The 14,381-nt window shown below is 44.1% G+C and overlaps 1 protein-coding gene across 1 annotated transcript in view; it reads left to right on the plus strand.

Moving 5' to 3' along the window:
* The window catches only part of LAMA3 (laminin subunit alpha 3), a 248,463-nt gene that overhangs the window by 134,157 nt on the left and 99,925 nt on the right, over positions 1–14,381 (plus strand). The window contains 7 exon segments of the mRNA XM_079108746.1: positions 140–237; positions 1,666–1,810; positions 3,931–4,057; positions 4,143–4,282; positions 6,463–6,578; positions 7,703–7,914; positions 8,898–9,102. Coding sequence (XP_078964872.1) covers positions 140–237; positions 1,666–1,810; positions 3,931–4,057; positions 4,143–4,282; positions 6,463–6,578; positions 7,703–7,914; positions 8,898–9,102 — 1,043 coding nt within the window.

Below are 14,381 nucleotides of genomic sequence, written 5' to 3' on the forward strand. Positions count from 1 at the left end.
TGATAACGCCATAGATTTGTCCATTGTATGATATACTTTGATGACTATAATTTTTCTGAATGTGTGGTGTGTGATTTGACCATAGCACTGGTTTTGCTGATAACTGTGGGTGTCTTTTCACATCATATTTGCTCAACAGCATCAGGTTTGTCTCATACCCACTGAAGAATTCTCAGCTGAATATGTGAGGCCTCAAGTCCACTGTATTGCCAGCTATGGGCCATTTGTTAATCAAAGGTAATGTTTTCTTCCTTTATTTCTTGTTGGTGCTCTAAATGATATTGTGATTCTCATAAAGCTGAAACTTTATACACATTAAATAACCCTTATTCAAAATGCTTGGGACCAGAAATGTTTCAAATTTCAGTTTTTTGGAATATTTTCACATAACTAATGAGATATACCAGGGATGGGACCCAAGTCTAAACATGAAATTCATGTATGTATCATGCATATGATATACATGTAGCCTGAAGGTAATTTCGTTCAACATTCTTAGTGTACCTGACTAAGACCTGTCACTCGAGGACAGGTGTGGAATTTTTTGGGGCATCAGGTCAGTGCTCAAAAAGTGTCAGATTTGGAGTCTTTGAGATTTTAAATTAGGGATACTCAACCTGTACTTCAGAAGTGATTAGAAGCTCAGGTGCTGAAGTCTGGTGATGGATATTAAAACGAGAAAAACCAGCGAAATGATTTTCCCCTGCTGCCATTTTTTCCAGAATTCCATTACGCCAGGAGGCTGACACATCAGTAACCGAGGAAATAGTTAAGCCGGGCCCTGAAGGGCAGGTCCCTGTGTTCTATTTTGAGTCCTCACTTTGCTTCAATCCTTTAATCTCTGTGTCTGAGGTTCTTTATTCACAAAACCACAAAAATAATGAGCTATCTCACAACTATGTTATCAGAATTAGCTCATGCTTATGGGGGTTTTGGTAGGCTTGTTTTTCTGTAGACTTAAAAATAATTAATTTATAGACACAGTCAATTGCCTTATGTGCATGGTTAGGACTATAGAAATGGCCATCTCAGTGCACATCTGGCTGCACCTAAAAGAAATATGTATTTGCTTCTCTTTTGTTATATGCACATTTATAAAAAGAGATGAATAATATTGTATTGGTTGCATTTTAATTCTGAAGGAAAAGAATGTTTCAATAACTTTCTATCTTACTCCTTTTACTTCAAAATAAAGGTTTCATTTTTGTTTAAACTAATCATATTGAGCAGGCAGCTGACTTCACTGACTTGGCCAACAGACTTCACTGAGCACCACTATATAAAGATTTACAGTGGGCTGGGCTATAGGTCAGTGGTAGAGCACCTGTCTAGTGTGTGTGATATTCTGAGATCCCCAGCACTGAAAAAATAAATATAAAAAAAAATGGAAATTAAAAAATAAAAAAGATGTCTAGAATGCTATGATTTCCCTGACACAGGAACCCTTCAATAGTTCACTCAGTCCTGTACTCAAAGTCTGTCTGTTTGCTCCATGGACAGCTCTGCAGGTTTTTGATGGTTGTGAAATAAGATTTTTATTTTATTTAATTTTTTTGTGGTGCTGAGGATGGAACCCAGTGCGTCACACATGCCAGGTGAGCGCTCTACCACTGAGCCACAACCCCCAGCCTGTGAAATAAGATTTTTGAACATTGTATTTTTTAGTGCCACCTGTGTCTCCCTGGCCCACGAAACTCCTCCCACAGCCTTGATTTTGGATGTCCCGAATGGGAGACCAGTCTCTCTCCTAGCCCAGGAGAATTCCCCTTCTGCAAATGTCGTTCCTGGAGTCACCTTACAGGCCCCACAGGTAAGACTCACATCTAGTGTGCTGTTTCTAGACCGGTATTTCTTAAAATGTGGCCCCTGACCAGCAGCATCCAGGAACCCTGGGAGAAGGTTGGAAATGCACATTCACTGGCCCCTGAATCAGAAGCCCTGGGGGTGGGATTCAGCAATCTATATTTTTACATCCTCTCTGGGTGCATTTTTTAACATAAACTATAAAATCACAGGACTTTAAAAGTTACGGAGAATGAAATACACTTAACACCCTGATATTATTATGTTCTTATAATCCCAAGGTTGGCCTGTGTCAGTTCACATCGCAGCAGATTTGGAAAAGATAAAATTAAATAAGATTCAGATAGAAAAGGTAGCTAAATAACAGCTAAGAGAAATGGGTTGAAATCAAATTGACCTAATTCTAGTCCTGGCTTGGTCATTAGAGAGTCATTAAATTAGCAATTTTCAGCAAGTTAGTTACTTTCTCTGGGTTATAGTTCTTGTCTTAAAAAATGAGGATAACCTTTTGTTGCTGTTGTGTTGTTGTTGCTGCAGTTTTTTGAGGGGTAAAAGATTTGTTACGCACAGAGAGCAGCTTTCTGGAGAGAGCAGGGCCCACACTCATGATTAAGCAAAAGAAGGAGTGTGGTTCTGGATTTTGTTGTGGTCGATAGGAGTGGAGAACACAGTCCAGGTCCCAAGAGCTGGAATTTGTGTGGTTTAGACTTTCTACCCACAGGAAGGGAGGGGCCCCTGGGTTTTCTTATCAACATGTCCAGGTGGGAGGTAAAAGGCACAAAGAAGTGTTGGAATTGAAAGCTGTCTGTAGTCGAACATCAAAGATGGAGTCAGACTCTATTACCTGGGTATTCTGAGGAAGTGCTACTGTGAACCTACTCCTGCAGTCTTTTAGCAAACCTCTTATAGAGACTAGCTGGGAATGCAACTGCTGGGTTATGTTTTCGACGTTGGTAAATACTGACAAACAGTTTTTCAATGTAATTTACCAAATTATACCCCCTCCAATAAAATGTATGGTTACACCACGGTTGTTTGTCCATTCTGTGAGAGACGCTTAATTTGTGTCCAGTTTCGATAATTGCAAATAAAACTGCTACAAACATTCATGTGAAGGTTTCTTTGGGAATATACCTTGTCATTTCACTTGGGTAAATATCTAGGTTATTTTTTGATTTTTGAACTGTTCTAATTCATTTTCTATTGCTACAAGGGAGTACCTGAATTTGGGTGATTTATAAAGAGAAAAGCTTGCTTTAACTCTTGGTTCTGGCAGCTAGGAAGTCCAAGGTCAGGTGGCCACATCTGGCAAAGGTCTTGTGCTCTGTCATCACATGGCAGAAGACACCACAGAGTGGGTACATGTGTAACAGTGACAAGTGATTACCCGTAGAAGAGAGGAGGGGACGAAGGGAGCCAGTACTTTTCACAAACCCGTTCTTGTAATAACTAAGCCCATCCTGTGAGGCAAAAACTCATTTCTGGGAAAGGGCATCCATGTGTTTATGAGGGCTCTGTCCCTATAATCTAAGTACTTCCTTTTAGGCCCCACACCAAAACGCTGCCATGTGGAAGAATTAAGCCTCAACCTGAGATTTGGTGGGCACAAACCATACTTATATCGTAATAACTTCTAAGTATTTTAATTATTTTATAGCTCCTCAGTGTTTTAGTCAGTTTTGCTGCTGTGACTAAATGATCTGACCAGCACAATTATAGAGGAGGAAGAGTTTATTTGAGGGCTCACGGTTTCAGAGGTCTTAGTCCATAGAAGGCCGGCTCCATTCCTCGGGGCTTGAGGTGAGGCCGAACATCATGGCAGAAAAGCATAGCAGAGGGAAGCAGCTCACACCATCAGGAAGCAGAGAGAGTCTCTACTCAACAGATACAAAATATATACCCCAAAGCCATGCCCCAGTTCCCACCTCCTCCAGCCACACCCTACCACTTCAATTAACCCCATCAGGGGTTGGGCTAAGACTCTCACACCCCAGTCATTTCTCCTCTGAACCTTCTGGCATTGTCTCACGTGAGCTTTTTGGGGGACACCTCACATCCAAACCATAACATTCAGCTTAAGGGTTTCTTGTTTGGGGTTTTTATTACTCTCGTCTGTTTTCCTCATAGAGTCAAGTGACCCTGAGAGGACTCGTACCACACCGGGGCCGGTACGTTTTGATCATCCATTATTATCAAGCAATGCATCCAGCTTTTCCTGTCCAGGTGTTTGTGGATGGTGGGCGGCCCTGGTCAGGTAAGCACCATGAGCAGAAACCCAAGACGTGTGCCTGGCATTGTTCTTGCAGTCAAGTGACAGGAGCACCTCTCTCCTTGCCCAGGTTCCTTCCGCGCCTCCTTTTGTCCCCATGTGCTCGGCTGCCGGGATCAAGTGATCGGTGGAGGCCAGGTTGAGTTTGACATCTCAGAGCCTGAGGTGGCTGTGACTGTGAAGGTTCCGGAAGGGAAGTCCTTAACGTTGGTGCGTTCTGCTGGTCCATTGGCTTGGTCCTCCTGTGGCTTCTCTGGATGACTGGTTCATGACGATGGTCATTCTAAGGAGTTGAAGTCATTATTTATAGAATAATGTTTACATTTTATAGCTTTGACTCAAAAGAAAAAAGCATATGACAATAAAAGTCAAGGAAACAGGATGACAGAGAGCAAAGTGCTTCTATCCACCACCCCTGTTCACTCCTCACCTGACTATTCTCTCTCCAAAGCATTTTATACTTCTTGCTTCTTTTGACCTCTTCCTCTACTTGTTTCCATTTTATGTCACTTTCCCTCATAATCCCTTGATGGTTCTCTGACCCACTCATCTCTACATGTTGGAGTTTGCTCAGGTTCAATGCTAAAACTCCTTGCATCTTTACTCTTTGGAAACATCATCAGTGCCTATTAACTCTGTTCTTTGCTGTAATATCCACATCTCTAAATTCATCCATGGTCTATCCTCAACTCCACACCCAATGTGTGATCATCTGCTGCCAGAAATCTCATGAGCCTGTCACGCTTGGCCTGCTACCTGCACAGCTCCGGTGTCTCCTACCTCTAATGATGGTACCCATGGTCCCCCCAATGCCTAGGCATGCTGACTCCCCCTTCTGCATCTGCTCTGAGGCACAATCTGGCACTCTGCCATGTCTCTTGGTCCTATCCATTCTATTCCAGTCCCAGGTTGGCAACCTATTCTCTTTCTAAGACTGGGCCAGAACTTCCTGCCATGGTCTCCCTCTCTCTATTCACCTCCCTCCAGTCCATCCACCCCGCTGCTGGCAGTCACTCATCTGGCTGCTGTGGATCTGATCTGCTGAGACACAGCTGCCTTTCAGAAGTTCTCACCTCTGATAAGCTACAGTGCATATACTTCACTTTGGTCTGCAGGCTTCACTCTGGTGTCCAGGGCCCTCCAGACCTCCTCCTAATTCATCTTTCCTCCATCTCTTCCTCTATTACCCTGTCCTACACTTTCCCCCTCCATCCCCCACCACATTCTCTGGCCAACCTCATCTTTCACAAGTTCCCAGACATATCATTTACTCTCATGCCATTAGGTTTTTTTCACACTGTCCCCTTTTCTAGAATTTTCTACTTGCTTCTGTACCGAGAGAGATCCTGTTGACCCATTAGCCTGGCTCAGATTTAGTTTGTTTTCTCTGCCATCCTTCCAGAGAACCAGGAAAGTTTTCATTTCCCAGGATGTTCTCTGTGTGGCCCTCTAGTGCTGTGCTCAGGCCTCCTGGCCTCTCTCTGAGGATTGTCCCAGGGTACAGAGGAGGCTATATTCATTTTGTTTTACTTATTTCATTAAACTTGTTGATTTAGATGTCTTAGTCCCTGATAGACTTAGATTGCTTATTTTGAGGCTCCATTATTAAAAATCACAGAGAAATAAAAAAAATTGACCTTAAAAAAGGTGGGAATGGGTGGAATGCGTATCTAAAAATTTCATTGGTTTATTCCTGTGGAGAATACCAAGAAAATGTGTGTTTGGCCATTGCTGTATTCATTTTTATATCCCTGTGCCTAGAACACATACTATTTGCAAATATGTATTGAATTGGTAGGTGCAAGAACAAATCGACTGTCTTTAACTATAAGCTGGTGAACAGTTGATAAAGATGTTTGCAATTTCCCATAGCATTTGTTAGAGAACAGTCTGATTTGTACATGTATACAGGGAACTGAATCACACCTTTAAAGACTGGGGCCACGATTTTTCACTCAGCAGTACTAAGTAAACTTCTGGGGCAAACCCAGAAGATTCTACATTGTTAGGTTCCATATTGGTTCTGCCACTTCAGTCTGCTTACCTTTAAAATTCGAAACATAACAATTCCTGGAGATCCAGGGGAATCTCAGGCATGGATCACATGAAGCCCTGGTCATACTGACAGGTCCAGCTTCCCCCAAGATCCCCTGATCCAGCTGGCACTCGAGAACGGTGTTCCTCTGAGCAGACGCACCAAGTCTGCCCAGTGGTCAATGTTGCCTACACGGCAATGTGGACTGAGCCTTAGCCCTGATTTGGGTTTGATCTTTTGATTCCTTTTCCATGAATCTTGTATTGTTATGCCTTGGGTTTAACAGTCAAGGAAATAATCTTAGTGTGTGCCACGTTGTTGCAAATCCAAACATGTGTTGATGAGTTTCTTTTAGGTCCGAGTTCTAGTGGTGCCTGCTGAGAATTATGACTATCAAATACTTAACAAAAAGTCGGTGGACAAGTCCTTTGAGTTTATCACCAATTGTGGAGGAAACAGTTTTTATATTGAGTAAGTGTCACTGCGGCCAGGCTTGGGAATGCAGGGGCATGCCTACAACCCAGAACTAAGTGGGCTCCAGGGAGAGGCTGGTCCTGGATCTGTCCTCGTCTTCTCACTCAAGGCAGTGCCAGTGAGTCTCAGGACCTAGGAGGGTGATGCTTTTCCTCTGCACCCACAGTCCTAGGACAGAGCTCACCATGCACCATTTGGGCAGCATGGCCACTCTCAACTTTGGACTCAGCAGAGGTCACCCCTCCAAGCTGGGATCTGGGGCTGCTTCAGAGTATCTCTTCCTCTTTTGCACCTTCCTGTCTACCAATGCAGAGTCCTAAAAGATACCATACAGGGTGCCCTCCACTAAGCAGGCATCAGCTCTGATCCCCACTCATGTCTTCCATCTGCCTGAGTGGGGAGTATCCAGAGGTGCAGCCTCCCTTCCCTGTCCTCTCACATCCCTGAATACTGAGAGCAAGGATGACTGAGTATGAGATCTCTCATGGACTGCAGTGTCCACTTTTAGGTTTCCTGAAGGACCCATGAGCTTCAGAGGCCCTGGAGAGACATGACTCCTAAACAGCAACATTAAAAGCAAAGACTCTGAAGTCAAACAGCTGTGGTCTTGAATGGCGGCTCCACACTGTTCAGCCTTAGGAATGTTGCTTACCTTTTAGGAGACTCAATCACCTTATCTGTGAAATGGGACTGAGGCCTAATTGGTTGAGTGGTTGTGAGGTTCAATGAGATTAGCTAAGGCTTCTAGAAGCAACATTCAATATGTGGTGATTGCCTTCCTCCTTATTATCTATCAGTGTTATTATTATACTTCTAAAATACCTTCTTTATTGAGATCTAATTTACCTGCCACGTAGTTCATCCAATAGGTGTATTTTCACTCTGTGACTCCAGTCACCCAGTGGTCCCACTGACCATTCCTGTGGCAGCCTCTCTTGGACTGGGGGGTAGGGAAAGGGTAGCTGTCATCAGTTGAGTCTTTTCCCACATCTTCCCAGATTCCAGAGCCCAGAGCCCTTCCCAAGGATACTGTTGCAAGGAACAGGTGTGAAAGGGAAGGCTGGGATGTTTCCAGGCATATGTCCCAGGATGTCACTAATGAGTTGTTTCTGTTGTCTCAGTCCCCAGACAGCCTCCAGATTCTGTAAGAATTCTGCCAGGTCCTTGGCGGCCTTTTACCATAATGGTGCCCTGCCTTGCGAGTGTCACCCTGCTGGAGCTATCAGCCATCACTGCAACCCTGAGGGCGGGCAGTGCCCGTGCCGGCCCAACGTCATCGGGCGGCAGTGTACCCGCTGTGCAACAGGCCACTATGGATTCCCACACTGCAAGCGTAAGTGAGCAATTCCAGGCCTCCAAGGCCTTCTCTGGTCCCCAGGGGATGCTCATCCAGGGCAGGGCTTCTCAAATCCCACTGTGCCAGAGACTCACCTGGAGGCTTATGAAGTACAGACTCTGATTCAGGAGACCTGGGCCTGAGACTCTGCACTTGGAGTAAGCACCCAGTTGATTCCCATTCCCCTGGTCCACAGTGAGCAGTAAGGTTCTGGAAGACAAATATTTGTGATTCCCATGCCATGTGACCCATGCACTTGGCAAGCAGGTAACCAAGACATATGTCAGCCTCTTGGGCAGCTTGATCCCTTCCTTGTTTCAGTTTTTGTGGCCCAACTGAAACTCACTTGAGATAGGAGAGCTGGGGTCATACCAATGACTATTTGCTATTTGCTGTATGAGAAACTCTTGGGCTTTTGTCTGAGAACCACCTGTGATCTGAGGCATAGGGTCACCCATGTCATGTGGCAGCAGTGAGGAAAGCAGGTCTGCAGACAGCGCCCCACAGGACCAGCCTTTCCCTGAATGAGCAAGAATGAGATAGCTACATCCATTGGCCCTGACCCTGGGCTCTGGGCCTGCCGTGTACTGGGCTTCCATGGAGTTGCATCAGGGAGCCTGTGAACAGTCCCTACTCGTTTACTTCTAGAATTTTCTGATGAACAGAGGTCCCACATTAGAACAGCACATGACAGCAGTTTGGTGGGTTCCTTGGAGGATTTAGCTTGGAACCAGTTAGTCCAGCTGTGCCTCATTCAGGGTCCACACACTGTATCCGCCAGGAGTATTTGGTGTGTTTGGTCTTGACCCCAAGAATCGAACTTTCAGATCAACTGAGGTGAATAATTTCTTAATGAATGGAAAGCAAAACACTTCTTCTGGGGCCCTTTGAAGCATCTGGAAATCCTGGCAGTTGGTGCAATCCAGCTGGAGGTCAGGCAGTGCCTGATCCTGACGCAGATCTCTTTATCCCCTGACCAGCATGCAACTGTGGGAGGCGGCTGTGTGAAGAGGTGACAGGGCAGTGCCTCTGCCCTCCCCGCACCATCGGGCCCCAGTGTGAGGCCTGTGATCTGCATTCCTTCAGCTTCCACCCGCTAGCTGGCTGCGAAGGCTGCAACTGTTCCAGGAGGGGCATCACTGGGGCTGCCACCCCAGATTGCGATAAGGACAGTGGGCAGTGCAGGTGAGCTATATACCACTGTGTCAGCTGCAGTCATGGGAAGGTAAGATGTCATCCGTCCACATTCTGGTCATTATTATTTTCCATTTCCCACCTGTCCAAGGAGTGCTCTGTATTGACCTCAGGATGGAGTGTCCCAGCCAGATAGGGTGACAGTGGGCAGATTGATAGGTCTCTGCAGGCTTGGGGTAGCCAGGCAGAGCCTCGGTGGCTGGATCACCCAAAAGCGGCCTTGCCCATTTACTCCAGCATGCTGTCACCACAGGGTTGTGCTCTCTTGGGGCCACAATATAAAAGGTGGGGCAGCACTATGTATAGGTAATGGGGTTATAAGTGTCTTTCATTGTGATTCTGTGGATGAGCACCCCTCCATCTGTATTTAGGTTCAGGCTCTGACCCTCATTCTAGCACTAGCTGGCAGCATTGTCACAAACAATGTAAGACAAAGTCTGAACTCCTTGGACCACTGTCTGGGTTTAGATGCTGAGGCCTCTGCAGCAGGGTCTACGTGGGAGTAGGAAGGAGCCAAGCTGGGAGGCAGCTGCCCTCATGGACACCCAAGCAGCACAGTGCACAAAAGCTAAGAAATGCTGGCAAATTCTGTTCATGAGGAAGATAAAAGGCTTAATGCTCAGTGGACCAGGCTCTGCACTGGAAAGTAGAGATCAGTGTCACATGATCCCATGTGATGAACCTTATCACAACAGTGCTGGACAGTGGCTACAGGGAATGAAGAATAGGACCCAGTCTCCTAGAAGAGGCTGGTAAGAATTAGGTCAGGGGTTGTATGGCAAGGAAACACAGCCAGAGCTTCCAGAGTCCATGCCAGCATGGCTGTGTAGGAGAAGGCATAAGATTCACCACCCATCTGGCAACCCCACACAGGTGGATTTGAGGTCAGAACCAGGAGGGTTTGTAGCTGCTGGTGGCAGATCTCAGCAACAGCTTATAGGTAGATGTATTAGTTTCCTGTGGCTGCTGTAACAACTAAATACTGACTGGATGGCTTAAAATGATAGCAATTTACCCTCCCAGTTTTGAAAGGTGGAAGTCTGGAATCAATAGCAGGGTTGTTTCCTTCAGAGGCTCTGAGGGAGGATCTGTTCCAGGCCTTTGTCTTAGCCTCTGGTATTTCTAGCAGAGTTCCTTGGCTTGTAGCTGTGTCGCTTCAATCTCCCCTGCCATCACATGCCGTTCTCCCTGCTGGCTCTGTCTCAAATAGCTCCCTGCTCTCTGTACATGTTGGTCTCTTGCTTTCCTATACGACATCAGTTGTATTGGCTTAGGACCCTCCTTCCTTCAGAATAACCTCATCTTGATTGCATCTGCAAAGACCTTATTTCCAAATAAAATCACCATCTCAGGAACCAGGAGTAGACCTTGGATACACCTTGGAGGGGACACAATTCAACTTTCTATTGCAGAGATGTTTGCTTTTCCTAAGGAAATAACCTTCACCACTCCTTTAACTGTTGCCTGCAGGCTACCACCTTCTTTAGGCTGCCTGAGCCTTGTAAGGAAGCTAAAAGGAAACCTGAGTCATGAATCATTCCAAGTCTTTAAACCGCAGGTGTGAGTCCAACCTCAGTCACTAAACAACCAGGGGATGGCCCCAGGGAGGACTCCTGTGATTAAGCACAGGAAGCAAAGGAACAAAGAAGGGGAAGAAGCAGCAGTTTTCCAGAGGGAGAGAAATAGGAGAACTAGTGGGAGAGGGTTTTAAAAGTGAACAACAGTTGATCAATAGAAGAAGTTGCTGCAAACAGAAACTCACCCAGTTCTCATTGCTGCTGCCCTAGGATTGGGGCTGAGAAGGGAGAGTGCTTTCATTTTTTTTAAAATTAGTCAAGGTAGCAGGAAATGATGGATAGATTTACCATAGTACTTTAGAAAAAATATTTGAGGAACTTTTAAAATTTGGGTCCTTCCCAGCCAATGACAGTTTAATAGACTGGAAGATTCCGACCTCATGCAGTTCAGTCCAAATCCAAGAATATCAACAGGAATGGGACCTTATTAACCTGTGTCACACTTAAACCAACATGTGAAATTGTTTTCTTCAACATTGCCAAAGAGACTTCAGTAAAATAATGGGATCACATATCTACCATAATCAAAGTGAATTTCTCCTAACTCAGCCCTGGGCAGATGATTTTAAAAAATATACAAACAAACCAAAAAATTTTCACTTTATTACATTAGTGTAAAGTGCACAAATCTCCCATGATAATTCCAGTGTTAATGCAGAAAAAGCTTTTGATTGCCTAAAGGATTATTTCTTTATAAAATATTGGAGGAAAAATTACCCCCTGCTGAAAATTTCCTAATGTAAATTAAGAATATATTTAGAGAGACCTAAAGCTCATGTGAAAGAATGATCAGAGATATCTGGCATTTGCAACAAAAGGAAGAACACATCCTTTCCCAGTTATCCCAAATGCTCTTGCAGTAGTATAAATTTTCACAAATTACAAAGCTCAAAAATTATATTTACCAGCTTAAAGATGTTAAAGTTTATCATACTCACTAAAATAAAATCAAACTGTTACAAATACTAATCTACTTTAAAATGAATTATAAAAATAATTCTAGTAATTCACAATACTCAATCTTTATTAAAACTGATATTGTAATTTTTAGAGACAACTGGGAATAAATTCAGTTGGAACCATAAAACTGAGTTCTCAATCTACCTTTGGCATGGATGACCTAAGAGACTTTAGGCAAGTCACTTTGCCTTCCTGGGTCTCAGTTTCCTAATGTGTGAAATGAAATTTGATAAAATCATCTCTAAATTTTCACCTAAATTTTAAATTCTGATCCTATTTCTTCTTCAATTTCTAATTGTATCAAGACAATATTGCAAAAATAATATGGTGTAAATACCAAAATGAGTTATTTTGCACGACCCTTTTAGAAAGAGATCATAAAGATGCTTAGATTGTTCAAAATTTCTTTTTTATAGTAACACAAATACATATACATATACATATTTAATCAGCTATAACAGCAAAGAAGTAATTGTGCACCTCCTCTTAATAGTGGAGGATGTATGCCATCAACTCTTTGAACACACAAAAGGGCTAGAAAAACTCAGAAGATTTTGCCATCTTGTGACAGATGCAGGGAGCTGGGAATCACTGCTGTTGCCAACCTTCCTGGCAATGACCTCTTTCAAGCTGTTTTAAGATGGATTCAAGGAGACGGCACTTCCGGGCTTCCAGTTAAGCCACATGTTCCATGTGCCTTTTCACACACCCTAGCCAGTCCTCACAGACTTACCAAACATTGGTGTGAGATGAGTAGAATCCTAGGAAGGGCCACAGACCTGGCATTCTTGAGATGGATGTTCTTCAGGCCAGGCCTGACAGCTTGGAGAGGTGGGTCCTTCCATGAACCTCATGGAATAAAAGGTACTGGGCCCTGGAGGTAACCAGGTGGATGGGGCTCAAAGTTCTCATCTACACTCCCTCTGTTGTCCTTCATCTTCTGTGACACTGACACTCTCTCTTCTCCTGAATCTTCCTCTTATGACTGTTTCTCCCACTCTGTTTCCTCCCTCTGTCCTCAGAACATGAGGCTGTGTGGGGTGCAGTTGCAGGAGGCTCCCTCAGGCCTCTGGGTGGCCTCAGGCAAACCGCTTCCCTCCTCTCTACCTTAGTTCTTCTTCTGTAAGATAAGATACAGAGGCACCTCTCTTTAAGGTGTTTAGAGCATGACGTGTCCTAGGTGACCCTTCTACCCTTAGAGCAGTGCCTGACCCATGCTGAACACCCAGTAAGTATTAGCTGTTGTTATTATTAGTCAAGGTCATGATTATCTGCTTTTCTTCCCTTACCCTCTGTTCCCCTGAGATCCCATCCATTCCCCTGTCTTCAGCCACCCCTGCTCCTGCATGAGTCCCTGATCTTGATGGCTCTTTTATCCCATCTTCATGGCAAATCAGTCCGGCCTGGGTTCACTTACTGGCTTTACATAGATACACTAAACTCCCTGGGTTCCTCTCTGCCTCCCTGTTACCCTCTCCAACCTCTAGAACCCACTAAAATTCTGTCCTCATCTTCTATGAGATCAACTTTTTAGATTTCATGTTATGAGTGATATCATGTAGTATTTGACTTCTGTATCTACCTTATTTAAATTAACGTAATGCCCTCCAGATCCATCCATGTTGTTGCATATGACAGGATTGCATCCTTTTTAATCTCTAAATAGTATTCCATTGTGTGTATGTACCACTTTTCTTTATCCATTCATCCACTGACGGATGCTTGGGTTGATTCCATATCCAGGCTGTTGTGAATAGTGCTGCCATGATCATTGGTGTGCAGAAGTCTCTTTGACATATCATTTTCATTCCTTTTAAATATATACCCAGAACTGGGATTGTAGATCACATGGTTCCATTTTAAATTTTTTTGGCAGACCTCTATAGGCTTTTCCATAATGGCTATCCTAATTGAGTGTGTGTGTGTGTGTGTGCGCGTGTGTGTGTGTGCGTGTGTGTTTGGTTTTATTTTTGCTTTAAATTCTATTCTGTCCAACATCAACATGTTTTATTACCCAGACTGTATCTCATACTCCAGTTTGGGCCCTGTGCTTCATGTGGAAGGCATACATGTCTGCGGTTTACTAGGGGAACTTGCACTAATTAAAAATGGCAGTACTGTGTGGTGAGTACCATATTGTATGCAAGCTGCTGTAGTACCTAGGGCTCTTCAGAGCATCACTTCAGTCACCTCACTGTGGGCTCAATTGGCCACTGCCTCATACCTAAAGGTCAACTTTCCAGGGTAATCTGGGCCCTAACATCAGCCCCCCCACCATTTATCACTATTCAGTTCTCCAGTTATAAAATGCCTCTGTCTTCCTCTTCTGCTACCCTCAAATTATACTTGTCCTTCAAGGATTTTGTGTTAAGATAACAAACTTGAAGAAGATAGGAATTCTTCTACAGGTCTGTAAGATATCCTCATCATTTATTGCCTAGGGCTAGTTTAATGCTTAGTCATCCTATCTCTCACAGAGTTACTTAACTTTCCACATCCCTAGGTTCTGTGTCCTTGGTGAAAATGTGCCAAAGTCAAGACTAACTTATTCTACTCTGTCCCCTCCTTCCCAAGTTCCCTGACACAGAAATGTGTATGTGAAGACTTTTATAATCCTTGAATGAATAAATGAATAAGGTGGACTTTGGACTCTAGATTTAAACTGGAGTTTGGTGTTAGAGTAACATAAAGGAATCTGCAGTAGTTAATAACAGAAGGATGGAGTTTGCGCCA

This window comes from Sciurus vulgaris (genome assembly GCF_902686455.1).
Source record: "Sciurus vulgaris genome assembly, chromosome: 13".
NCBI classification, from domain to species: Eukaryota; Metazoa; Chordata; class Mammalia; order Rodentia; family Sciuridae; genus Sciurus; species Sciurus vulgaris.